This window comes from Conger conger, chromosome 7, assembly GCF_963514075.1.
Source record: "Conger conger chromosome 7, fConCon1.1, whole genome shotgun sequence".
Classification (NCBI taxonomy): domain Eukaryota; kingdom Metazoa; phylum Chordata; class Actinopteri; order Anguilliformes; family Congridae; genus Conger; species Conger conger.
This window is the reverse complement of record NC_083766.1, coordinates 8719214-8746748: the sequence shown is the minus strand read 5'-3', so window position 1 is coordinate 8746748 and position 27535 is coordinate 8719214. Positions and strand designations below refer to the sequence as shown.

Here is a 27535-nt window from a genome sequence, read left to right as displayed (position 1 = left end):
CCACTGTAACCAAAACTTTTGTATTGCTATGGTATTAATGACTCATTACTCCCCTTATTTTTTTCTTTCTGTGGTCTGTTTCGCTTGCATTCTGTGAAGATGGGGTCTCCTTGTGTGATTGATCAGGGTAGACAGAAGGCAATTGATATTAATGTACCGTCATCAATTTCTGCACGTGACATGTAATTTAAAAAGCAGGGTATTATCTCATTATGAAACAGTTATAAGTAAATATTACCACCAGTTACAGGCCGTAATTCATTAGGTATTCACTTTTTTTATTTTTATTGTGTGTATAAATACTGAAATAAAAGACACTGTACCATTGCCAGGGTGATCATGAAGGCATGGTCTGCAGAGAGCAGAGGATGCAGCGCAGATCCTGATATACACCTACAGTATGCAGGCACCACAGTCTACGGCTCTGTCCGCATGTATCCAGACCCATTGTCAAACGCACCGATAATGCAGTATACACTGACTCTTTCCTTCCTGAAGTTGACTACTATTCTGAAGATTGTCCTTTTTCTATTCATTAATGAGCCCTGGAAATCACATTACTACTGAAAATCACTTGTGACTTGCACAAAAATGTGACATCTTGCTCAATAATTCATATTGGGTCCATCTAAATGGTAGGCATTTATATAGCGCCTTTATCCAAAGTGCTGTACAATTCATGCTTCTCATTCACCTATTCACGCACACACTCACCAACGGCGATTGGCTGCCAAGCAAGGCACCAACCAGCTCATCAGGAGAATTTGGGGGTTAGGTGTCTTTCTCAGGGACACTTCAACACACCCAGGACGGGATCGATCTGGCAACCCTCCGAATGCCTTACCTCCTGAGCCAACTTCACCCCTTCTAAAATGAGCTCGTCCTGAAGGACGAATGTAATGCACACCAAAGATGAGATATCTGAGAGGAGAAAAGTATGAAAGCTATATCCCTGTTCAACACTTTTTTCTATGATTTAATTGTTTTGCTTTGGCAGCATTTGACAACAGAGTTGTAAGCTTCTGTATTTAATTAATTATACTGGTGACCAGAATGTCACATTTTAATACAGTTCAGCAATGCTGTAATAATTGAATATCCAATTTTCTTAATGATTGCCAGCGTTACACTTTTGCTTAATTTTTTCACTTAAGATTAAACTGTTGTACACTGCCTGCAGTAGCACAAATGCAAGAATACAAGACAACAAGAAATTGATGATGAGAATGGGTCAGAACTGGCCCTTCTTGGCTTGTAATTCGAGCAACTATTTAGAGTACTTGGCGTATGTGCCGGTTCTGGCCTTGAACAATCCCAGGGGGTCTCCGCTTCCACTTCCCGAACTAGCAGGTCATGTAAATATATACCAGCCGGAGAGGACAGCTCCCCACTTGGCTCTCAGCACCTGGCCCTGTGCTTCAGATTCCCTGCCGCTCAACAGACTGTGCAGATGAACAAATGGCAGAGAATCGCGCGGCCTCAGGTGGGCCGTGTGCTTACTAACTCGATTATCACGCCTCGCACCTGTTTCTGTTTCCTCTTTTGGTGGGGTGTTGAACTCAGACAGGGCCCGTGTCCATATTTCAACAACAGGTCCGGTCTTCCTCTGTTTGGGTCCGGCCTTATCTCAGGAAGGGAGTCTGACCTTTCTCGCTGGAATGGTACATATATAGGTAGGGTAGGGATGGGCAAGGCGGGCCATATCGGCTTCTCGATTTCAGACCGACTTCTGATTTTCATTATTTAATCAGCCCAATCGTTTACATGTTCTGTCATGTATAGCCACGTGTGAAATAAACTGCAGCTGATAAATGTTCTTGTCTTGTAATATCTTATTGTAGTCTAACTTAAATCGTTCATGGTTCATATGGCTAATTAGCTGATTGAGTCTGGGTAAGTGGTGGCGGCAAAATCATGCATACTGTGCACAAAGGCCTACCAGAACTGGAGTTGCCCATCCCTGTGTTAGGAGGATACTTCCTGCCTCGAGTGCAGTTGCCTATCTCATAGGAATTGGGCCAATCAACAAACTCTGTCATGATAGAGAAAACAATGTCATGCAAATATATACCAGCCAGAGAGGGCAGCTCCCCTGATAAGCGTTTCCGTTCTTTGTTTCCCTCTGTGGCCACCGTAGTCTGTCTTCCGCTTCCATTCACCTTCATTCATTCGTTTCATCTGTGTTCTATTAGTGTCTCTGCCTCCCGTTCCAGATTTGTACTTCCTTCCTGTTTCCTGTCATTCTAATCACCTGTCCCTCGTTTTATGTTCATTAGTGTTGCATGTTGTATGACGTTGCCAGATTGTCATGTGCTTCCACCTTGCTTTCCAGCGTTAGTTTCTGTCTGTTTCCCAGGGTATCGACCTGTTTTGTTTTCGACAACCGTTTCCAGTATGTCCCACCTGTACTTCTTTGACCTGCTGTTTTTGGACTCTCTTTGATTTACCGGTTTCTGCATTTGGATTTCAACTTCGTTTATCTGCCTGTCTGAACTGCCTTCTCGTTTTTCGACCTTCCGCCTGTGACCTCGACTGCCCGTTTAGTAGAGCTAATCATAAATATGGTGTCCATGTTTTATGACTTTTTGGCTAGCTAGCTAACATAGACTCACCGCTACGAACACCAAGTTAGCTCACGAAGCTCCAACAGTGCAACTTTCATGATGAATAAATAATAAATTACTTCCAGATCAGCTTTGTTTTTTTTGTCTGTGTAAAGTCTAATTTGAATCACATACGCAATCCATTTCAGCATACAGTGACATGGTAATGGTGCTCCCAAGTGAAGGAGACTGTGGTGGGGAAGCTGTCTCTAATGAGAGACCACAAACCGGCTAGGCTTATATGGCTCAGCCAAAAGTGTTAGTGCTAGTTGTGCTTCAGGTGCTGTTCGGAACATAGTGAATAGCTGTCCGAACACAGGGGCTCTGTGTAGTTATTTATTATTTTCTCTATAATTATTGGTCCAATTCACATGACCAAGTGTTTTAATGTCTGGAATAGCCAATAAGCAATCATAATCATAAACCACATTCCTCAGGGGAAAAACTACCATTGAGCGGACGTTAGCTTCTGGTGGAGGCAGCCGCTATATGTCATATCACATGCAACTTCTCCCAGACCTAGCTTGATGTATTCAAGCCTAGTTATGAGGTATTTGAATGGCATTCGGCCTTTGGCTACTAGGAAAGATTAAAGCAATTTGAGGTAAAATAACTTAGTCATTAGACAGACTGACTGCAGACGCAGAATAAATAAAAAAAACTCACGTCATGAAATTGTCTTTCTCTATCTGGAGCTTGTGACAACAATGAAAACGAGTGGCCTGTGATTGGATCGCGGTGTCCGTAGACCCGGAAGACGAAAACTGAAAACCTCAATGTACTCGGGCGGGCCTGGCTTTTGCTCGACATTTGTATGCCGACGTGACGAATGATGTATGGAACGATAAATGAACAAACGCGGTGGCGATGAATAATAAAAGCCGCCTCTGTTTTTAAATCAAATAAACACCGCTTTAATCAAATCCCATAGCGGATTTTGTTTATTCATGTGGTTGAGTTTTTATTATTAGACGTGGCTGTTTGATAACGGGAAGTGAGGCACAGCATAGCTTCCATATATGTAAAACTGTTCAACGTATTGATAAGAGCATCATCTGATCTTCTGAAACATTTATAAAGTGTTGATATAATGCAAAAACATACTGTGTGTGGTTACTCATTTTTCAAAATCAACATTCTGCATTTAATATTCAAGGAATGTTCTGTATTAATTGTGTGACTAACCATTATTTAAATGGGTATTTAAATATTGAATAACGAAATGATTAAAAATTTTAAATAATGAAACTGATCAACAAAACTGACACAAAAGCTTGCATTGATTTATCTACCAAATTTATATTTTAATCATTTAGCACTGCCAGATATTAGCATCAATAATATAACTAATATGATGGTTTAATAAATGAAAAATGCACACATATTGCCTTTCAATTTCTTTTCTGAATCAGTGGTTTTCCATAAATTAATACAGTCATGAATTTCTCACTGCTTGTGGATAAAAATATTTGTGAATGTATTTTATAATAAAAAATACAAAAAATACAAAGAAATTCCAATGAGAAAAGTTACATTTAAAAAATGGAAATTATATTTAAACAATGGAAATTATGATTATTTCTCTTTGTATTTTTTAGTAGATTCATTAGTCAAGTCAAGTCACATTTATTTATAAAGCACATTTAAAATGACTACAGTCGACGACGGTGCTGTACAATTTCTAATTACTATATTTGCTACTATTGCTTGAGTAGAAAACGCTTAAAATAACAACATCTAGCAGACAGTGATATCCTCAGTGGTACAAATCCTACACACCAATGGCTCAGCTGCAAACCTTCGATGACACACCACTGAGAGGGACGGAGAGTGTGGAGACATAGATCGAGGGAGGGAGGACAAAGAGGCCGGGAGGCCGCAGTCAACCTGGCATCCCCTGCGGACTTGACATGAGCTCATGAGTTCCGTGTAAACCCGGGTCAGCCGAGGCTGACAACATTTCAGTGAGGGGTGGTGGGTGGGCTTGCAGATGTACGTTGATGCTTGTGCGAGTGAAGATGATGAGTGCTCCGTGGACGTGCTTATCGGAGTGGAACATACACAGCTGGTGACAGGCTGCATGGCTGTCCGTCCTCTACCTCTACCGCAGCATGCTGAATCAGGTGGTGTATTTGGAGTGCAGATCGCTTTATCCAATGAATCACGCACAGATTATTACAACATGTCGAATATACACCTGGGCATTTCAGGTCAGGTCCCTTTGACAACAGGAGTGGTACCATGTGTTAACCTGTGACCTTGCTACATCCCCACTATAACCCAAACCCCAAAACCAGAGCAGCAGAGAGCACAAGATGAATCCCTTTAAATCTCTGAGATAACCCAGCTCCCATGGGCCCTCCTCTGCAAATATTGATTGCACGTCCAGTGGAGCTTGTTCTTTAATGAACCAGGCCTGAATGTATTGGCTGGATCGGCTCTTGACAAAGGATTATTAATGACAATGTTAATGTTCTGAGGGATTATGGATGTCTGCAAACAGGCCTGGTAATGCGCAGTTAAGAATATGAATTTGCCGGACATGCAGATTCCAAGGTTGCCGTCGCGTGCCGTCTATTATCATCGAGAGCTCACGGCTCTACAACTCACCGCTGCGGCAAGGATTAGAAAAGGACAGTACGAGAACCTTGCTCTTGCTTTCTCTTTCAGCGTCTCAGCACAAACTTGGAAATAGATCGTGTGTGTTGTTCTCCCTTCCGAATGCAGGGAAACGGGGGTGTAAATGGCTAATTAAACTGTGTGTCACTGCTGTCAGAGCTGCCAGGAACATGGGAGAGCATCCACTCCTCTGTGGAGATGGTCTGTAAATAGAAAGGGCTGTGGAAACGCAATCAAGATAAGAATGGCTGGGGACACACAAACACACTAAATTGACACAATTAAGGAAGAAAATGATGCAATCAAAGCTTTCAAGCGATCGGAAGGCAAAGTGTTCTAAAAGTGCTCCCCCCAGAAGAAAAGGGCAACATCAGGTGGTGTGTCCAGGGGAGGTACTTGTTCTAAGCACAGCAATTTGCCCCACTGTTCGGTGCCACTGTACTCCAACCGGCATTTGAAGCACATGGAAAAAGTTAATTCCAACCACATGAATTCCTTCTATTAGGATTGAAAGTTGGTTGATGGAAAATCTGTACAAAAAATGTATTTGTGGTTATTGTTGTCTACGTCCTGGAGGAGAGAGCAGGACGACGTGTAACACATTTCATTTTAACTGGTTTAATTTCTAACCCAATGTACTGGAATACAGAGCCAGCAGAATTGTGTGACTGCCCATGTTAATGAGGAACAAGCGTTTGTTCATTTGAACATGAGCATTTGAACAAAAACATTAACAATTTTTATTACCTGGTAATTATTTCTGTTAAATCAACTGCTTTCCAAAGGTCAGGCATCTTTAACTACCACTCATTACCTGCATAACAGAAAGGGATCGGATGTCTGCAGGCAAGTCTTTGACATACTGCTCAATTTCAATTATTGCCTGAGGAAAAGACTGCACTTTAATCACTCGATATCTAATTAAGACGACATTTGTTATCACAGGGTTTGTAGATTGAATCTAAGTGGAAAAGCCTTTATTGTGATTCATCCCACTAAAACCTAGAGGATAGGATAATGTGGTGGGTGATATAATGAGAACAATGTTGTAATAAACAACCACTGCAGAATATTTTATCAGTTTGTTAAATACCAGTGGGAGAGCAACATTTAGGTACTTCTGATCAACAGCCAGGCTCTAAAAGAGCAGTATTAGTCAACCTTCAAATGGTAAATAGTAGTTTTTTTTTTTTGTTTTTTATTCAAATCTGTGTTTTATTGATCTTGCCTGGTGTATTTGAGCCTGCAAGCAGGAACAAATAGGCAGGGTTTACACTTTTAGGATCATTTCATTTGTTCCAATACACCAGGTAAGTGGAATCAAATGCAGAAAGCTATTTGAATCCAAAACAAACACTATTTCATCCCAGGTCTGCTATGAGGTAGACATTCTGGAAAGTAAACCGAGGATCCTTTATTTATGTAGGAGAGCCCCATTGAAGTTTTCCAAGGGGCAAAATGTAAATTTCAAGCCACACACACAGGGACCCACAGAGTTTTCGATCCATAATTTTCTTCATCATTTCTAAAGGGAAGTCAAATAATGTTTGGAATTAGTTTGTAAAAACCAAAGAAAACATTTTTGTTGAAATGTTTAACAGCCACTTGAGCATATGTTTCACCTGCATATACATTTCAGGTGTACATATGAAATTAAATGAATTAACATCAGCAGTTGGTGCATTCATTGTTGCAAGGTAAACAGCAGGCTTGACTCTAGTCCATTCTGATTCCTCGGGCTTTGGAGCGGTACAATCCCCGGCCATTACGCAGAGACTCATTACGTACCCTGAAATCAACAACAGGCCAGGTCCAGAAATACCCGGCAACTTTTTGCAAGTGTTCCCTTCCCGCTGGGTAATTGCCACAGCGGGAGATAGGAGCGTTTCACACGGGGCCCACAAGGCGCTTCCAGAGCTTTCCGTCTGCCTGCGCCACGGTAGCCCACCGTGGGTGGCAGCAGAAAGAGAGGAGACGGATAGAGAGGAGAGGCAGCGGCCTCTGACAGGTGACATTTATCCACTGTAGGCTAATGGCAGGCTGCTGGCTGTCTGAAGACACTTGTTTTGACAGCGTGAATCAGCTGGCTGCGGCCAATCGTGAGGAGGGATGATAAACGATCATGCGGCTCAATAGGGGAGGCTGGGGGTGGGGGTGGGGGTGGAGCGGGGGGGTGGCGTGGGTCCTCGATTGGGGGCCGGAGGTTTCCACAGTCCAAAACAATCTGATTAACACATTAGTAAAGAGAGAACACAGGAACACAGTCCAAAACAATCTGATTAACACATTAGTAAAGAGAGAACACAGGACCACAGTCCAAAACAATCTGATTAACACATTAGTAAAGAGTGCACACAGGACCACAGTCTAAAACAATCTGATTAACACATTAGTAAAGAGTGCACACAGGACCACAGTCCAAAACAATCTGATTAACACATTAGTAAAGAGTGAACACAGGACCACAGTCCAAAACTATCTGATTAACACATTAGTACAGAGAGAACACAGGACCACAGTCCAAAACTATCTGATTAACACATTAGTAAAGAGTGAACGCAGGACCACAGTCCAAAACAATCTGATTAACACATTAGTAAAGAGAGAACACAGGACCACAGTCCAAAACAATCTGATTAGCACATTAGTAAAGAGCAATCACATGCCGAGATGTTACAAAGTTCTTCATCTGCACTGGCTGACACTTTATCTGTGTTTCTACACAGAGCTTGTCGTATCATCCCAAAGCATTGCAAACTGGAACGCACCTCATCCGTACAGTAACTTCTGTAGCAAATAATCTTACATTATTTATTTTGTTAGATGTCCTCATTTGTGGAAGGACTTCTAATTCTACTTCGACTTGATGCGCTCCATTTTCGGCAGCCCACTTTTTAAAGTGCAGGTCCTTTGTGGCATTTCAACATATGGCACTTAGGTGCAGGGGGCATAAATAGCAACAGTCCCCCCCAAAGAACAGGCAAGATATTCAACATGTTTGGTCAAATGATACAGACAAACGTGAGTTTACTGTGCATTGCAACATTTGCTTCCAAGAACATTACCCAATACTACTATACTCATTGTAAGGAGAAATGCATATTTTGCATTCACTTTTGCAGTCCTTCATTCATTGGGATAAATAAAGTTTTTTTTAATTGAACCACAAATGTGTCTTGCAAGAAAAAAACACGTTGCAGTGAAAATATTTTTAATTGAATGTCTCTTATGTTAAGAGAAATACTGTACAGAGCACAGGGAAGAAAAATTGAATGTCGTTATTTGAAGACGCAGGGTCTCAGGAGGTTAAGATTATTTCTTGACAGATTAAATTACATACTTATTTGAATCTCACATAATAATACATTAATATGAAAGTACACATGTATAAGTGTGACTAATATAAAAGTACACTGGCAGTAGTCTTCAAATCTTCTTTCTGAAACAGTTCACTGATAGTTTTTTGTTTGATTGTGGATTGTTATTATATTTCTGTCTCTCACTGTGCACCATTCCGTTCCTGTAATAGTTTATGTGCAGCTCGGGGGAAGTTATGGGGCTGTGCTCCCCTGCATTGTGTCTGTGGTCCTGACGGTAAAAGCGCAGGGCACGCCGTCCTGCAGGCACTGAGTGATGCGCCGCCCCCGGTGCCTCTGGTGAGAGGCGCCGTGCCCTGTGATGGATGGCGCGCGGCTTTTAGCGAAATCATTCAAGTCATTACAGAGAGAAAGGGTCAAAGGGGTGTGAGGCAGGCCGTGTATTCTCGTCTCGCGGCGCGTCGGGAACCATGTCGACGCCGTCCGTTCCCGGACCCGCGTCTAAACCCCCGGTATTTCGGGGGGGATCAGAGAGCAGAGAGAGTGCGGAGCACGGTAGGTTATTGAGGGCTGGGATTTTTGAGTAGGGCGGCCTCTCCAAATTAACCCCGTTCCACTTCCTGCACTTCTCATGTAGATGACGCAAGGTTCATAGCACTCCTGGGTATATTTTTGATGGCTTTCAGAGATTGTGATTCACACTCCCCCTTCCCTTTTAACAACGGTGAAGGGGAATTTCATAGTGTCTCTCACAAAGAGAGATGAAAGACAGCCAGATTGCCTCTTTTCTTGGTGCGGGGTGGCGGGGGCAAACTGACAGCTAAATGAAGGCAGAAATAGTAAGGGCCCTATTTTCAATGTCGAATCGCAGTTGTCAAGCGCGAGTGGTAACTCAAGGTGCTGGCATGTTATGGCGTGGCCAACTGAATTTCAGTAATTCTGGACTTTGTAAAAGAGGCACAGTTGTTTAATAAGAATAAATTGTGGTGGGCATGGTAGGGTTTGTTTTCATTATTGCCCATCGGCCAAAATTATTTTCCCTTAAAAACAGTGTGTTAGCGCCACATCCAACTGCAAATGTAATCATGGCAGGAGAGCAAGCACATCATGAAAGGCTCCATTACGGGTGGATCTATGAACCATTACTTATGATGTGAAAAGACAGATGAGACCGAATAGTTTTAATTTGAATAATTTGCCCCCTCAAACAAAAAATATTTTCCATGGATATGCCAGTGCTAACAACTACGTATAACAAAGGGTTAGTGAACAGTTCCGCGGGGGTGAATATTCCCAAACTGGCCAGGAGTAGGAGGCAGCCGGCAGAAGCCCCCTCTAGTCAGTGTCTCCATTGTGCTGCTGCCACCACTGTTTTTAATTGGCAGTCATCACGCCTGCCAAACAGAGGAAGGGAAAGTAGCCTCCATGTTAATCTCTGTTAAAATGTTTCTGTACACAGAAACATATTCCAGTTACAGAAAGATACACAGTACAGGCAATTGGAAAAAAATGCGACATTTCAGGGACAAAAAATGCAACATTTCAGGTACAGTCAGGTACTTCATCCAAACAGTATTTTCATCAGGCAGAGTGAAGCATTTGGCGTATACTCTTTTTTTTTTTAAAGTAAACTGAATTCCTGCCTTCGTTGCAATTTCAGTTCATTTCACCAGCTCGAAAATTGCACCACGTAGCTAGCATTTCTTGTATTTTATAGTTATTTATAACTATAATGGAACATGAAAGTTATAACTACATGTAAGTATAGTGTTTTAAAATTGTATTGCTTGAAGGTATGTGTATGTGTGTGTGTGTGTGTGTGTGTGTGTGTGCGCACACACACCCCCCCGAAACTAAGCATGTTGTTTAAAGATGGTGGGAATGCTAATGCTAATTGCAAGTATTGACATGAGATCAACATTGCTTTAATCCTCTCCAATCTGCATATGCTTCTTGTTAGAGAGTATGGTGAAGAGTTTAGACAAGCAGCTGTAATTACAGGGTGCCTTGATAATTTTTTTCCAATTTTAGTGCTGCATTACTGCTCACTGGCAGTTATAATAATGCTAAGAGAGAACAAAACCTGAAAACTGAGCATCTCATCGAAGCTTTCTTATGTTGCACTTTACATTTTGTGTTTCATCAATTACATAAAATAATAGCAGTTTCTCCCGTGCAATATCATTTTTTCTTTTACACGAAGAACTTGAACTTGAGTTCAAACTGTCGTCATAAAACTCTTCATGGAATACAAATAAATTGCAGTTGTTAAAGTAAATGAGATGAAAGTTTTGACCACAGCAACAGGTGTTGTTATTTTGATTTACAAATGAGAAAAGCTAGCAAAGAGAGTGTTTAGATTCTGAATATGAATTATTACCTACCAAGTTCAAGTTACTGAGATACTAAACTGAGATACCATTTTCTGTCACTCACAGACTTGAAATAAGCCAATCAATGAACCAATCGAAATTCATTCTCGTGCAGGGAAGCATTTCCCACATTATCATGAATGTCTGAAAGCAGGTCCCCAGCCGTAATGAACACTAAGACATTTGTAATGTAGATGGAAAGCTGTCTACAGGTTTTTAGAGACCTGATTTTATAGACTTTTATAGATTTTAATGCCAAGGAGGGGTAAAGTTCATAATGCAATCTGTACAGTTCTTATCTCATGTCCAGATTTACTCAAAATAAACATGATCACCTGCAATTGCTTTGACAGCAAACCTCATTGATCAATAGGGAAAAAAATGACCACATTTGGAGTGAATCAAGGTCTGATACTTTTGTGCATCAGAGAGCTTTTTCCATTCCCATGAAAAGAATTAGGAGTGATGTTCAGCCAAAAGGAAATATCCTTCTGCTGTCGAGGGATTCTAAAAGAAAGTAGGGTAGTGATAAGAAATGGTTGCTGTATGTGTACAATACATTTTTACAGTTGCAAAGCAATTGGCTAAATTACATAAATGTTATGTTTTTCTGCCTATTCACCATTTTTTAAAGAAAGGCAGGTTCCAAAGTACAGAATATTGTGTTATTCTCAAAAGAAAAGCACACCTATTCATACAAACACTTGTGTGGAACTCCCCTGTGTTCTGTTTTGTGAGTTTTGAAGATTGAAACACTTTAAGACTGTCTTCGTCCATGTTCGTCATAAACATTCACTCCCAATCAAAATGCAGGAAACAGCAGAGGAAACAAGGAGTCCTATAAAACATGGGGTTCCCGGGCTGGCAGAAGGAGATTCTGAGCAGGCTTATGTGGGCTTATGTCAGAAGAATCTCTTCTGCTGTTATATATAAGACAAATGAGTGCTTATGCTTGGGTGCAGCATCCTTCTGGGACGATGTGTTTTTATTTGATGGAGCGGTATCAAACAAAATCCCCCACCCCTCTCCGCAATACTAGAGATTACCATGAAATATGCCGGAGTCTATTGCATTTGAACAAACCAGCAAATAAAAAATGCACCTGGAAGATGAAAAATGATGATAATGTTTATGACCCACCTGTTGCTCTGGATACTTTCTGTCCAAGAAAAAATAATCTGGGATAATGCTTTCCACCTCGAACCCAAATATTCAATTAAAAATGTAGCTTCTTATCATTGATTTCTTATCCCTGATTCCAAAAGTATGAAAGCTTCAGCACATTAGCATGAAACGCAGTTGGTAAGCCGTTCCCGAAGAATGAAAACTTCAGCATGTTCGCAAGAAACAGAGTTGATGAGCCCTTTCAGAAGTGTGACATTTTCTGATCCATTTTCTGCTCACCCCTGCCATTCCCCCTTCCTCCCACCGGTGAGATGTGACTCAGTTACACCACACAGAACAGCAGGGTTTACAAATGACTTCACAAGCCAATCTTTATGCATAACACAGGACACAGCCACACCGAATACTCAACCCAAAATACCGATTAGCAACGTGAAGCCAAAATTAAACGGTTGAATTCAATGTGTCAGTTCATAAGAGTTCATTGTACATTTTCATAACAACACATAGACAGCACTATACAGTATGGCATTTATTTATATTCATTAATTTGGTATTTACAGGAGTATTACAAAATATATGTATATGCTGTGTATAATAGTATCAACATACGTCTTGTTACAATGCAAAGCTTCATTACTGGAAGCATCAGTTTTATGTATGGTGTAGAGCACAAAGTGAACAGAACCACTATCCATAGATAAGTGTGAGAACTGTGGCATAGACGAGACATCAGTACAAAACACACATTAAAGTGATACACAAAAAAGTAAATTGAAATTTGAAGCATGTTTTACCTCACTTTTTTACATTTACAATATTGACAGATACATTTTTAAAATTTCACTGAATTCATTTACTGTAGCAACACCTAACACCTTTCATAGTTCTGCTCAGGCCAAGGTTTAGAGCATACCGTCATATGAATAAATAAATAAATAGTAAGTAAACAAACAAAAAATAAATATATAGGCTAAACGGTGTTTGGCGACATAGGGAATTGGGAGGGTGGGTCACAATTGTAACTTTGGGGGGAGGTGTCGATTTTTCCCCAACTTCCTTTGCCACCTAACCCAGATGCCTGGTGCCCCACACTGGTGGATGAAGCCCTACAGTAGGTGACCAACCGATGTCTAGAACCGGCCCTGTTTGGTGTCTATAGACCAAGAAAACAACCATTTACAACCTGTAATAATAAACAGTGAAAGACATTGATAAACATGTTTTTTATCAATGAAGAGAATTGCACTTGTGTCTTAACCTTGATTTTGTTTTCTTCAAATAAATACTTCTTTTTGAAATATTTACACTATAATAGGCACACTTTTTACGTACTGTACAAGCATTTTTTTTTCTCTTCTGCTCTTTTTGAGAAAAGAATACCCTAGTGCTCTAGATTGCATGTGTCAAACTCCAGTCCTGGATGGCCACAGTGTCTGCTGATTTTTGGAGTGTTTTCTGCACCAGTGGTTCATTCAAGTCATTGATTGGCTAAAGAATCCACGCACCTTGTTCTCAAGGCCTTCATTGTCAGCTGATTGAAAGCAAACCACAAAAACCCACACACACTGCAGCTCCCTGGGAACTCAGTTTGGCCCCCTGCTCTAGATACTGTCTGCCAATAGTTCCACACATGGGGTGAAGTAATCTGATTTAGGGACATAGGGGTGGCGTTTACCTCCGGTGATGTGTTTTATTTATTTCATTTTACAGAATCAACCTTTTTCTATTTAAAATACAGTGATACAGGGTAACACTGTTTGATCCAGTATCAAAAAACATATACACTCAGTGATCACTTTATTAGGTAGACCTTGTTAATACAACTATTTAATCAGCCAATCATGTGGCAGATGTGGGCAAAAACTTGTTGTTAATGGGAGAGGTTCTGAGGAGAAGGGACAGGCCGATCAGAGCTGACAGGAAGGTAACAGTAACGCAAATAATCACACATGAAAACAGTGGTACGCAGAAGAGCATCTTGGAACAGACAACGTGTCAAACCTTTAAGTGGATAAGCTACAGCAGCAGAATACCAATAAGTCTAATAAATACCTAATAAAGTGCTCACTGAGTGTATACTTTATATACTAAAATACAATACAAGCGTAATGGTTCACCATTGCTAAACTGTTTAATTTTTGTCACACATGATCTTATTTATTTGAATGATTGCCTATATATGGAGTGCTTTTGATTTAAAGTGAACTGCAACTTTTAAAACAAAGTGGACCATTTCATAACTTGAAGGGGAGGTTCACCCAGAAATAAAATTAAGGTTGGGTTAGGGTTAGGGTTAGGGTTCCAGATAGTTTTCTAGATATTCACTGCAGCTCAAGTGACCCATATTTCTGTGCCGCTCAATGTGCAAAAAAAAGACATTTGAGAAACTCAATAGCATTGTCCATCCATCCATCCATTATCTGAACCCGCTTATCCTGATCAGGGTCGCAGGGGGGCTGGAGCCTATCCCAGCATACATTGGGCGAAAGGCAGGAATACACCCTGGACAGGTCGCCAGTCCATCGCAGGGCACACGCACCATTCACTCACACCTACGGGCAATTTAGACTCTCCAATCAGCCTAACATGCATGTCTTTGGACTGTGGGAGGAAACCGGAGTACCCGGAGGAAACCCACGCAGACACGGGGAGAACATGCAAACTCCGCACAGAGAGGCCCCGGCCGACGGGGATTCGAACCCAGGACCTCCTTGCTGTGAGGCGGCAGTGCTACCCACTGCACCATCCGTGCCGCTGCCTCAATAGCATTGTCTCTTTCCAAATATAATGCCATAGTTACAATGGTGCTTCAAAATTCATGGTAGAGATAGTATCGGATGTAATTTAAGTCATGTTCATACGACATAAATGACACCCCTTAATATCTCAACCATGAATGTTGAAGCGGTTATTTGCCGTATTTGCCAAAATTGCTGTATTGAGACTACAGCAATGGTCACGTCACCACCATTGAATTATCATACTAGTCCGCCTGGATATACACTGTGCAAACTTCAGTAGAAGTATCTGGATGAAACAGTGCACGAACTAAGCTTGGTTGATGTAACTGTGGCATTACAGTATATTTTGGAAAGAAACGTTGTGGTTGAGCTTTTCAAGTACAATTTTTTGGGATATTGAGCACCACAAAAAATGGGTCCCTTTGTAAAAAAAAATGCTTTGTATCCAGGTGAGCTGCAGTGAATACCAGTAAAACTATCTAGATAGATAGTGGGAACATACCTTAATTACATTTTTGGGTGAACTGCCCCTTTAAGTTCTGTGTACACATATGATTAAAGAGCCACTTACCAAAATGTACATGGTGTGCAGGAAAATGTATATTCCATTACTGTGCTAGAGAGTTCAAAGTAATTCCTTGTTATTACTTGTTATTCATAATAATACCACCAAACAACAAAGAATATACATATTATGAAAGTTAATGTGAACAATAAATGTAACATGCATTAAAATTTTTGTCACGGGCTTAAATTACTCTGCAATATTTACATTTTACATATTTCTAAATATTATGTGTACAGTAATACTTCATACCTCTGCCTACTGGATTTGTGGTATTTCTGAGGAGGAGAGATTGCTTCATACATATATTTTGATAAAGCATTACATGAATTCCAAGCTTACAATCCGTTGCATTTTTAGCACATGATATTTCATGGACGTACTGCATTAGGTAAAATATATGGTTTGCGGGCAGATTAATCCATATAATGTCTGGGAATGTCTTGCTCCCCAACAAAAAATTTACGCTAGGAAACAACTACAATTCCCCAATCCTCTACCCCCACACACCCTGACACCGACCCAAACTATCCCAGTTTAAACCTCTCATGTTGTGCTTTTTGCTCATTTTTGTCCCACACATCACTGCCTGAAACTGCCAAACTGAACGCATAACGCACTTTCTCATGGCAGAGCTAGTGCCAGACTGGCTCATTTATACTCCTTTCCCACTGTGGAGCTGGAAATAGCTTGGCTCATTTACAGTATACCCTTTCTCATTACAGAGGTGAGACCAGGCTAGTGCATGGAAATATCCTGGCTCATTTCACCTCTTGTTCATTGTACATCTGGAACCAGGCCGGCTCATTTTACGTTTACTTTACCTGATTTCATTATTGAGGTGGGACTAGACCAGCGCATTTGACCCTTTCTCCACGGTAAAGGAAGGACAAGGCTGGCTTGCCTAGTTGTAGTTTCAGGATGTTTCCCATGATGTCTTTTGCACACAAAGTATGCCAGCTTGGAGCCTTTGTAGTGTTTGCCATCTTGTGGGTGGAGCCACATGTTCCATTAGCTTCTGCATTCAAAATGAAGGGGAGCCCACAAGGGTACACTGTCAACAGTCAACAAAAAGAAAAAAAATTTTTTTTACTGGAACACTAAGCTGATAGACAAATTGGGTTATATGGGGCCTGGTTCCCACAGAATGACCAAGAACTACAAGTGTAAGCAAAGTCCAGGCACTCATCTTGATCCGGGCAGACAACAGTGTTCAATGTGATGTGGGGCACTACATTTCTAGTTACAGGTAATGCAATGGAAAAAGCAATCAATCACACTGCTGTAGACGAGCCAGCTTTGGCTCCAGGTGGTGTTGGGCCGTCTCCAGCGCTGGGGTTGAAAGTGAGTACCGTCGTCCCCCGTTTCCTTAAATCCAGAGCACAAGCGCAAGCCTTCGCCGGAGTAGCACGCCAGCGAATTCATTTCATTGACTGTCTGTTACATTCCAAAGCGATCACAGAGATGGATAAATTTACATTCTTTTTAAAGCATGGCAAAAGCCTTGCATCTTTGTGAAAGAAGAAAAGGCTCTGTGTATCTTCTTTTGCAGCGATTTTGCTTTCACACCCTCTTAGATCTGAAGGTAACAAAGTGTCGGAGACATGCACACAAACGCAAACCCCCCAAAAACCGGAACGGGCGCTTTCAGGCAAGACATGGCTGTTTATCTCTCTCTGCCTCTCTCGCTCTCTCTGTGCTTTCCCTTCTCGGTTTTTTTTCTTTCTTCTTCAGCAGTGCAGTATCTTAATGAAAGCCTTCCTGAACTCGACGTTGAAAGTGGTGTATATGATTGGGTTGACAGCGCTGTTGACATATCCCAGCCAAGTGAAAGCATTGTACATCTCCACCGGGACCTGGCAGGTGGTGCAGTGAGTGTTCAAGATGTGCGTGATGAAGAACGGCAACCAGCAAATAATAAACACACCTGGAACACAGAGAGGAAGAGAAACGATATGATCCTCTACTTTGACACATTTCTGTTTTACAGTTTTAAATGTAGTTTCCCCATATCGTACATGAGAACAGCAACAACAACAAAAACAATCCATTTACAGGTGTTTGTAATTTAACCAACAGTCTATTTGACATTTACGTACGTGACATTTATAGACTAATAAGGTTTCTGTGGACAACCGGGAATAGAGCCTCAAGCGCTTGAGGGTGGTGGGGTTGGGAGGATAAAAAAAAAGCTGAAGGTCTCACCCAGAACAATGGCCAACATCTGCGTGGCTTTCTTCTCCTTCTGCTGAGAGATTTTCCTCTTGTTCAGGGTCTTGACGGAGGTGCGGGTTTTGCCGTTGGGCAGGGCCTGGGTCTCGAAGGCCTTGGCGGTCTTGGGGGCGTCGGCGTCTTTGGCGTGGCCGTTCTCGCCGTTGGCCCGGCTGACGGCGGGGGAGGGCGGGGCCGAGCTGGGGCAGGGGTTGGAGGAGCCGGGGGTGCAGAGCTGAGGGCCGCAGGCTGCGGGGGCCAGCTTCTTCTTCTCAGGGCCACTGTGGCTGCTCACCATGTCCAGCTCCAGGTGGTGACTGTGCTGCACCGCCTCCTGGATCAGAATCTGCCCCAGAAAACCCGCAAAGTGGCTCAGTGTGGGCGCGCCCCTGGCACATAGGGGGCGACATGGCTCAGGCAGTAAGAGCAGTCGTCTGGCAGTCGGAGGGTTGCCGGTTCGATCCCCCGCCCAGGCTGTGTCGAAGTGTCCTTGAGCAGGACACCTAACCCCCAAATGCTCCTGACGAGCTGGTTGGGGCCTTGCATGGCAGCCAATCGCCGTCGGTGTGTGGGTGTGTGGGTGTGTGGGTGTGTGAGTGTGTGAGTGTGTGAGTGTGTGAGTGTGTGAGTGTGTGAGTGTGTGAGTGTGTGAGTGTGTGAGTGTGTGTATGAATGGGTGAATGGAGAAGCATCAATTGTACAGCGCTTTGGATAAAGGCGCTATATAAATGCCTGCCATTTACCATTTACCATTTACATAGGGGCGGTCTGTAGCGTAGTGGTTAAGGTAAATGACTGGGACACGCAAGGTCGGTGGTTCTAATCCCGGTGTAGCCGCAATAAGATCCGCAGAGCCGTTGGGCCCTTGAGCAAGGCCCTTAACCCTGCATTGCTCCAGGGGAGGATTCTTGCCTGTTTAGTCTAATCAACTGTACATCGCTCTAGATAAGAGCGTCTGCCAAATGCCAATAATGTAATGTAATGTGCCCTGGCACATGCCATCTACAGTGCTCCTCTTCCCACAACACAACCATTTAGTTTGATATCAACATATCAAAATGTCCCTTCATTTAACCCTCCTATTATGTTTGGGGTCAATTTGACCACATTTAGTGTTTGGCATCTCTTATAAAATCAGTTAACCTTGTTTCATATTGATACTGTATGAATTTTCAAGTTTTCTAATTTGGTGGGATTAAATGGTAGACATGCAATTAACATACTGCTATGCTAAGTCCTGTACAAACTGTGCATGCATATGTGTTGTGTGGGGTTCTTTGGACTCTCTGTAACTGTATAAAATTATGTAACCATTTTTATTTTTATCTCATATTTCATTGCGGATGATTCTGGTGGAACTTCCCCATAGAGGTGCCAAACTTTCACTTACTGTAACTTAAGCTCTAAAATGAAATGTTTCTCAGAGATTTTTCATAATTATGGATAAAAGGCAGGTAATTGGGAAAAAAACAAGAACATGATGACAAAGGTGTCCAAATACTGTATGTCTATTACTATAATTGTTTTGTTTATTTAAACTGTCGGGCTCAATTTGACCCTAAACATAAAAGTGGTCATAAAATCTTAACATAATAGGAGCGTTAATTAACCCTGAACTTATTAACACTGGATTTTATAGTGCGTAAAGTATCCTACTGTAGATAAGGGACTCTTAAAAGCTTTATAACCATGGCATTTAATTTCTGTACAGAACAGATGCTTACACTAAACTGTGGTTGGGTATTGTACTGTATTACACTTTCTGAAGGTCTCATACCTTCCACAGATGACCAGCACTGCCTACACATGCCAGAGTGCTTATGATACATGATATGCCCTTAACCCTGCATTGCTCCAGGGGAGGATTCGTCTAACCAACTGTATGTCGCTCTGGATAAGAGCGTCTGCCAAATGCCAATAATGTAATGTAATGCAATGATAAGAGATATGTATGGCCATTACAGCCAGCAAAGGAAGACATGCTTGATAAAAAACCTAATATAGAGTCAGGGGGCGTGGCATATTACATTAAGATGACAAACAACATCAATCCGATGGACTTACCACTTTCTTGTTTTTTAGAGTGAAAGCGCCGTTTGACTTGACAATCACAGTGCAGAGTTTCACGTCCTCCACGTTAGTGCACTTCTCCTGTGCGGGGAGAAAGGAGAGGAATGTCAGGCCGGCGGGTCATTGTCTCACTCGGGCCATGGACTGCGGATGGCGGCCTTTCGGGGAGGAGCACATTTGGGGCTGCTGCGTCGCTGAGGGAGGGCTGAAAGCTACTCAGGTGGCGTCTCATCGTGCACAAGTCAAACTCTGGTTAACTAAAACACTGCCTGCACAAGCATAGGGCAGGTTAAGGTGCATGACCGGCGACCCGCAAGGTCGGTGGTTCGATCCCCGGTGTAGCCACAATACGATCCGCACAGCCGTCGGGCCCTTGAGCATGGCCCTTAACCCTGCATTGCTCCAGGGGAGGATTGTCTCCTGCTTAGTCTAATCTACTGTACGTCGCTCTGGATAAGAGCATCTGCCAAATGCCATTAATGTAATGTACTCTTTCATTGCAATGACTGTGCAAAGGCAACTGGTGACCCATCCAGGGTACAAAACCTGCTCACAGATCGCCCCAAATAAATGAAGGCACATGCATTTCTATACATAAGAGATCATTTTGGAATTGCAATATTGTAATTCATGGCCTACTGTACGTACACATTACCGGAACACATTAGGAGTAAATTGATTTATTTTGGTTTTGTCTCGAGAATAGGTCTCTCTCTCTCTCTCTCTCTCTCTCTCTCTCTCTCTCAGACACACTCTCTCTGTAAATAACGATGGACTTATGGGAAAGCATATTGTTTCCATGGTGACCCACTCTTGTCTATTATTTACGAAAGTATTTTCATCACCTCCGTGAAAAGAAAAAAATAGATGCTGGGTAAATTTAGAAGGGTAAAAACAGAGCTTCCTCTCTCTCTCAACATCTTTCTTTCTCTCTGGCTTTCTCTCTCCATCATTCTCTCTCTCATGATGAATAATATCTTTGGCAGGGTTCATTGATCCGGAGCAGACCATTATAACGAAATAGCTACAGAAATCAATGGCAAGGCAGGTTAAAAGTCAAATGTGGGAAATGGTAATTACTCTAACAGAAGCAAAGCCCAAAACCGTAGCGCCTCCCTTCCCCCCTGCCTCTCCCCTGCCACACAGTCGGTTTGCATCCACAAAGAGAGTTGTGTTATTTACTAGTGTCATTAGGATAATACCTTTGCTAGTTTTCTTTGGCTAGGTAAGCTGTTTATTCATATATGTGCATGGTGCGGTATTATTATTATTTTTTTAATACAGATGATCAAATAGGCCCTAGTCCTTATCTTTGTTGTACTGGTAGAAATTGAAATTATGCTTCCCGGTCAAACAGGTATTTGTGGTTTCCTTTCAATCAGCAGCCAATTAAGGCCTTGAGAACAAGGTGTGTGGACTCTTTAGCCAATGAAAGACTTTGGAATGCTGAAACACCAGACACTGCGGCCCTCCAGGACTGGAGTTTGACACCCCTGGTCCAAGTTATCAAATAAGCCTCAAACCACTATGCTGCTGCCAGATATGGAGTAGATACAAAAATAATTGTTTCTCCAGAATATTTTTTCCAATCATCTTATGTACTCACGTTCAAGCAAGCCCTAGGGTCTTTCAGCGCACTTTGCACTTTGCTCTAGGTCACTCTGGATAAGAGCGTCTGCCAAATGCCATTAATGTAATGTACTGTAATGTAATGTAATGTAGTGTAATGTAGTGTAATGTAGTGTAATGTAACATAATATAGTGTACTGTAGTGTAACGTAATGTACTGTAATGTACTGTAACGTAATGTAATGTACTGTAATCTAACGTAATGTACTGTAATATACTGTAATGTACTGTAATCTAACGTAATGTAATGTACTGTGCTGAAATGTAATGTTCTGTACTGTAACGTAACGTAACGTAACGTAACGTCACATAACGTAACTTAACGTAATGTACTGTAATATACTGTAACGTAACATAATATAATGTAATATACTGTAATGTACTGTACTGTAGTGTACTGTAATGTAATATAGTGTAATGTAATGTACTGTAATATACTGTACTGTAATATAGTGTAGTGTACTGTACTGTACTGTAATGTAATGTACTGTAATATACTGTAGTGTACTGTACTGTAATGTAATGTACTGTAATATACTGTAGTGTACTGTACTGTAATGTAATGTACTGTAATATACTGTAGTGTAATGTACTGTAATGTACTGTAATGTGAAAGAGAGAGGGGGTGAGCTCCGCTCGCGCGCGTCACCTTGCCGGTGGAGTCGGCGTCCGTGGCCTGGGCGCAGCGCTTGGTGTTGACGCGTTTCCGGCGTTTCCGGAGCACGACGTAGATCTGCACGTAAACCAGCAGGGTGATGATGAAGGGGACATAGAAGGACACGATAGAGGAGTACACCACGAAGGCGGGGTTGGCGATTACACAGAGGGCGTCGTCGCGGGTGGCTGGAATGCACAGCACACACAAACATTCACACACACATACACACACGCGTGTGTGTACAGAGCAGCAGTGGCAGGTGAGATAAAAATTTAAAAAAACAATACACGCAGAGCTTATTTATTTGATGATAATCACAACCCTAGCTTTAAGGTATCCATTTCGAGGGGGAACGCGAAGTACTCGGTAATATGACTCTACGGACACTTGGGTGCAGCCATTTTGGAACGAGCTAGGTTGTGGTGTTATTCAGTTTGTTTGTCTTGGCTGCTCAAGATATTCATATAACAAGACTCGACAATGAATTGTGAGGAAAAACAAAACAAAACAAAACAGAGAACCAATGGAGGGTCCTTTTGTATTGCCCAGGTGGACTCTGTCCTTGCAGGGCAGCCAGAAAATGGCACAGTACTGTAGCTGCAGTCTAATCAGAGGCAGTTCATGGAAATCATGGATCATTTTAAATTTCAAATCTGAATACAGGGCCATACCCTAACCAGGGAAAAAAGTGACTGAACCAGAGCTATATTACTAAGTGCCTCAGGTCCCCTTTACACCAGCCTTCAGCTCAATGCATTGGTCACAAATCGTAACTCTTTGTTATGCCTGGTAATATCCAGTGTAAGTCAATGTTTGAAGTGTATTAATAAGGCAGAGCCCAATATGGGCTTCAGCACCAAACGTGTTAAATTGGAACTGCTTGGTCAAACATAAAAACATGCGTAATTGTGTACATGTAAAGGTAGTTACAGTATGAGAAATTAAGCACCTCGTCTTTAAACAGGCAGGCTTGTACTGTACATTCTTGACACGTTCTTGACCTTTGAATCACTGACTCACATGATCCAATCAAGACTGTGGGGCGTATTCAACCAGCAGTTATCCTTAACATTACAAATAAACCAAGAAGTAGGCAATTACATTTGTATGGTGAATGTTCAGTGATGAAGAAAAAATGTTAATAATAATTTGTGCTCTTAATTGTTGGTCAAAGTTACTGTCCGGGCAAACGTTGATAGAATCCCAGTGACTTCGTGCTCCACGGTACTGCGCTGTGATTGACACAGCTCTGCATGATACAGCACTACCATCAGCAGATTGTCTATTACGAATGTCAAAACCTCCCTCACCCACCATTGATAAACTGTGCCTCTTTGCACATGCACAAAGGGCTTATTTACCTGTATTATTTAATCCAAACAAGAGGGGGCAGGATATGGCAAATGACAGGACCCAGACCACAGAAATCATGACAGTGACCCTTCTTCTGGAGCTGTAGCGGGTGTTGTACAGCATCGGCATGGCTACGGCAGTGTATCTGAGAGGAATATCAGGGGGCGGGGGTGGGGGCGAAGAACAGGAAGATGAGCAGAATAGTGAGACAGGCTGAAAAAAACACCATGCCATTTCCTCCCGTCATTTGCATTAAGGAATCCTTTAATTCTGTTTCTCTGACATCCAACCACACCCATGACTGAGGACTTTTGCCTGTTTGCAGGAAAAATCAGCGGTACAGTTTTGACCACTCCAAGGAGGTCCCTGTTCTTCAGCCGATAATATAAAAAAGGAAATGGAAAATAATAAGCGCTGTTAACCACACCATAAATTCTGTTCTTCGGCAGTCACGTCATTTCCAACAATGGATAAACAGGTTAATAGAAATTAAGCTTTAATAACATGATCAGCACTTATGACATAACACTGTCTTGACAGGAAAATACGCACCTGTGTTTTAAAGGAGTCATTGCAAGGGTACAGTTCAGAAGATACAAAGCTCAAGACGTGTTTCATAACAAATGAACGTTGGTGCATTATCTACCAAGATCAACTTGTTCTAACTTACACCAGAAAGAATATAAACTCATGGCAAGCTGTTCTGCATGAAGTATCACTACTTGGCAGGCCGACACATAGTGACATGCAGTTAATTTCTACTATTAATTGACATCGACATTCGCTAATGTCATGCTGAAATGGTGGCACACCCCGGTCATAGTGAGCCTTCCATGCGGGTTGTTATGTCAGTTGTGTCATAACTATGGCACGTCATTGTTTATGAACGTACATGACACTTCGTGACAGCTATTGCATCATGGTAACAACACTGTCATTTCCATGTCATGATGACCGCTGTCAAATAAAAACCAAGTAGGCCACTGAAGACTCACTAAAATAAACCGTTTGGAACATCATGTAGAAGAAACAGAGCTGTAAAGGGCCTGGTAGGTTATCCCACAGAAGAATTATCATGAATAATGAAGAAAACCTGTAAACACATGTCCGACAGAAGAGGCGTTTGGGGGGTTTTCAGGAGGCAGTGAGTGACTACTGTTCACAGAACACTTCATACGCAGAATTACACAGGCTACACTGCAAGATGCAAACCTGTAGTTTGACGCAAAGAACAGGATGGCCAGGTTGCAGCTAGTTAAGGCGTGCTGAAAAGAGTACTGCAGAGTTCCGGAGAAAGGTCTGTTGGACAGGCGAGACCTGGGTTAACTCGTATCAGAGTGATGGAAAGTGTGAAGGCTGAAAGGAACTGCCTTAGATCCAAAGCACCCCGCGTCATCGGTGAAACATGGTGCCAGGGGTGTTACGGTTTGGCTGTGTGTCACTCCTGCAGATACTGGCTCCCCTTGTCTTAATCGATGATGTACTGTAACTGCTGAGAGTTATGAATTCTGATGTGTACGCAATCATCTTGTCTACTCACGTTCAAGCAAGTACCTTCAAACGCATCGGAAGGCACTTCATCTCAGTGACCCCGAACATATCACTAACAAGACAAAGGAGTTTCTCAAAGCCAAAAACTGGAATATTAATGCTGTGCATTATGCAGCTCGAAGGCCCAACGCAGAGATAATAAATTGCCTGCGGCAAATCTGATGTCATAAAACATGTTTTTGCTTACTTTACTTTTGTGACTTAAGGGCAAGGGCCAAAAATCTTTCAAGAGCCCCAAAGGGCCTGAGGATTGAAACGATCGATGCACACGTCCACGAAAAGAAGCACAAAAAGGGATGTTCAAAGAAGACTGTCCTGCAAGAATGACTGAACCAGTGTTCCCGACTCTGTTGATGGCTGAGATGACAGATTGGAACTCTTCACAACGCAGGTCAATAAAGGAAGGCACATGTCACGCACTGGTGATCAGGGAACCGTTGCATGTGACAGTTAAGCAGCTCTGTACTGTAACAGACTCAAACCCTAATACTTCTTGCAGCTTCCATTTTAAACAAACAGTAGTTAGCATCGCAATAAATTATATTTACCAAGACAGGCTGACTGTACAGCACTTTTTAAGAGCATACCAATTCACCAATTCATTTTCTTTCTAAAATATTATTTTATGGATTCAAACATCTGTGAAGATGTGAATGTACTGTACTGCAGGGATCAGGCTGAGAATGTTATACATTATATACTTTGTTCTGAGTTTAGTTTAATCTCCAAATTTCTTTCTAATGAGATTTTCTTCAAAGAAGGGTTTAACAATTATTTCTAATGAGTGCACTATCTATGCCGGGATGGAATCCTTCAGGAATTTTAAGCCTCTCTAACTGTGTCATTGATTTGACCGATGTTCATTGCGAGTGATCAACCCCCCAATACTCGCCTCCAGGCCTTTAAAAAAAAGCCCTAATGCATATGTTCTTGTCAGCAATACATTTAAATTAAGCATAATATATTGCCGGCTGGTATATTATTATCGATGCAAACATAAAAAAAACTTCACTGATTATCCCGAACTGATCACAGAACAGAAGCAACATCAACAGCAACATTCTAACAAACCATTTCTTTACACTGCTTAGAGCCTTTAATGCTTTTTATTTGTTGAAAAACAGATTTAGCATGCTGTTGTTATATTGAACTATGATTTTTGCAACCCAATCGAGATACTTTCAGTAGACTTTTGTCCTCACTATGTGTATTTGTTAGGGTGACCAGACATTCAATTTTTCCTGGGACTTCTGATAAAATCGTGATTTGTGCCATATTTCAGTCATACAATATATCAATGGGCTTTCTGACCAATTGCAATTATTGTAGGCTCTAATCCCATTATCTACACAAGTCATCCAGGGAATCTGGTCACCCTAGTATTTGGTCGTTTTATCACACCATCTACACACTGCCTGCTAATTGGACACGATGGCAGGTTTCTTGTTCCGCGAAGGGCTTAATGTGCATTTGAGGGAGAGCCTACCTGTCAATGCTAATGGCACACAGGTTCAGGATGCTTGCCGTACACATCATGACATCGAGGGTAACGAAAATGTCACAGTGTATTCTGCTGAACCGCCACTCACCCACAACCTGAAAAGAATAGATCGCAGGAAATGTCATTGGAGATTCAGGCCAAGATTTCATCTGCACTGGTCCTTAACTTTGACACAATTAAATTAATACAATTGTTTCGTTTTTTTCTTTCTTGACAACGACTTTGTGCAGATTTGACTAGAGCCTCTGGAGAATTAATTATCCGGAGGGCATCTAGAAAGAAATGTCAAATTATCTGCAATCAGACAATGTGCGTCTTGGTAACAGAAAGAAGGCAGTATTCAGTATTCTGAATCAATATGAGGAAACCGTATGAAAGTTGATATTGCATAACAACCGTGACTGCTCACTAATGCCACTGAGAATATTATTGAGACTGAAGCTACCACAGTCCAATCCCACTTTATCTTTGGATTAATGTTCTGTTCCACACGAGCTTGCACACCTCTTCATTCATTTTGACAAATATACTATAGGTATTCACGACTGCATGTGTTTATGTGCTATAGAGGAAGTCCAGGTGATCTTCATTTGCATGGGAGAGGAAGTCGCAAAGAAGGGTTTTTTCATGCTTCCTTGCATTTTTTTCTCTCAGATTTTGAATTCCAGTGGCAGCTGCAAGCACACGCTGACATTTGTCAGAGCGATAGGCAGTGTACTGTCACACAACGTGTTCTATTGTGAGGCACTGCTGCATATCCATCTGCAATCCCCTCGTGAGCCTGCTGCAAGAGCACTGCACAGAAACACTGGCCAGCGCCACTGCACAGGAGCACTGCACAGGGGCAGTGCACAGGAGCACTGCATAAGAGCACTGCACAGGGGCACTGCACAAGAGCACTGCATAAGGGCACTGCACAGGGGCACTGCACAAGAGCACTGCCCAGCGCCACTGCACATGAGCACTGCACAGGAGCACTGCGCAGGGGCACTGCACAGGAAAACTGCCCAGCGCCACTGCACATGAGCACTGCACAGGAGCACTGCACAGGGGCACTGCATGACTAACTTCCATCTGGTCTAAAGGGTGCATCAGCCTAATTTCAAATTATTTTTTATTTTTTACAGTTTGACATTTGATAAATTAATTTGATGATCCTTTTTATATAAGGGTAACTGTGTGACTATGCATGAGCAAAAATAAAAGATACACTTATT

General features: G+C 42.0%; 1 protein-coding gene across 1 annotated transcript in view; it reads right to left on the bottom strand.

The window, feature by feature from the left end:
- Positions 1-17075: 17075 nt before the first annotated feature.
- Positions 17076-27535, bottom strand: part of LOC133133031 (D(2)-like dopamine receptor) — a 38610-nt gene continuing 28150 nt past the window's right edge. The window contains exons 3-7 of the mRNA XM_061248974.1: positions 26304-26413; positions 23275-23411; positions 21905-22098; positions 17551-17890; positions 17076-17272 (exon numbers count right to left, since the gene is read on the bottom strand). Coding sequence (XP_061104958.1) covers positions 17076-17272; positions 17551-17890; positions 21905-22098; positions 23275-23411; positions 26304-26413 — 978 coding nt within the window. The remainder of the gene's footprint in view (positions 17273-17550; positions 17891-21904; positions 22099-23274; positions 23412-26303; positions 26414-27535) is intronic.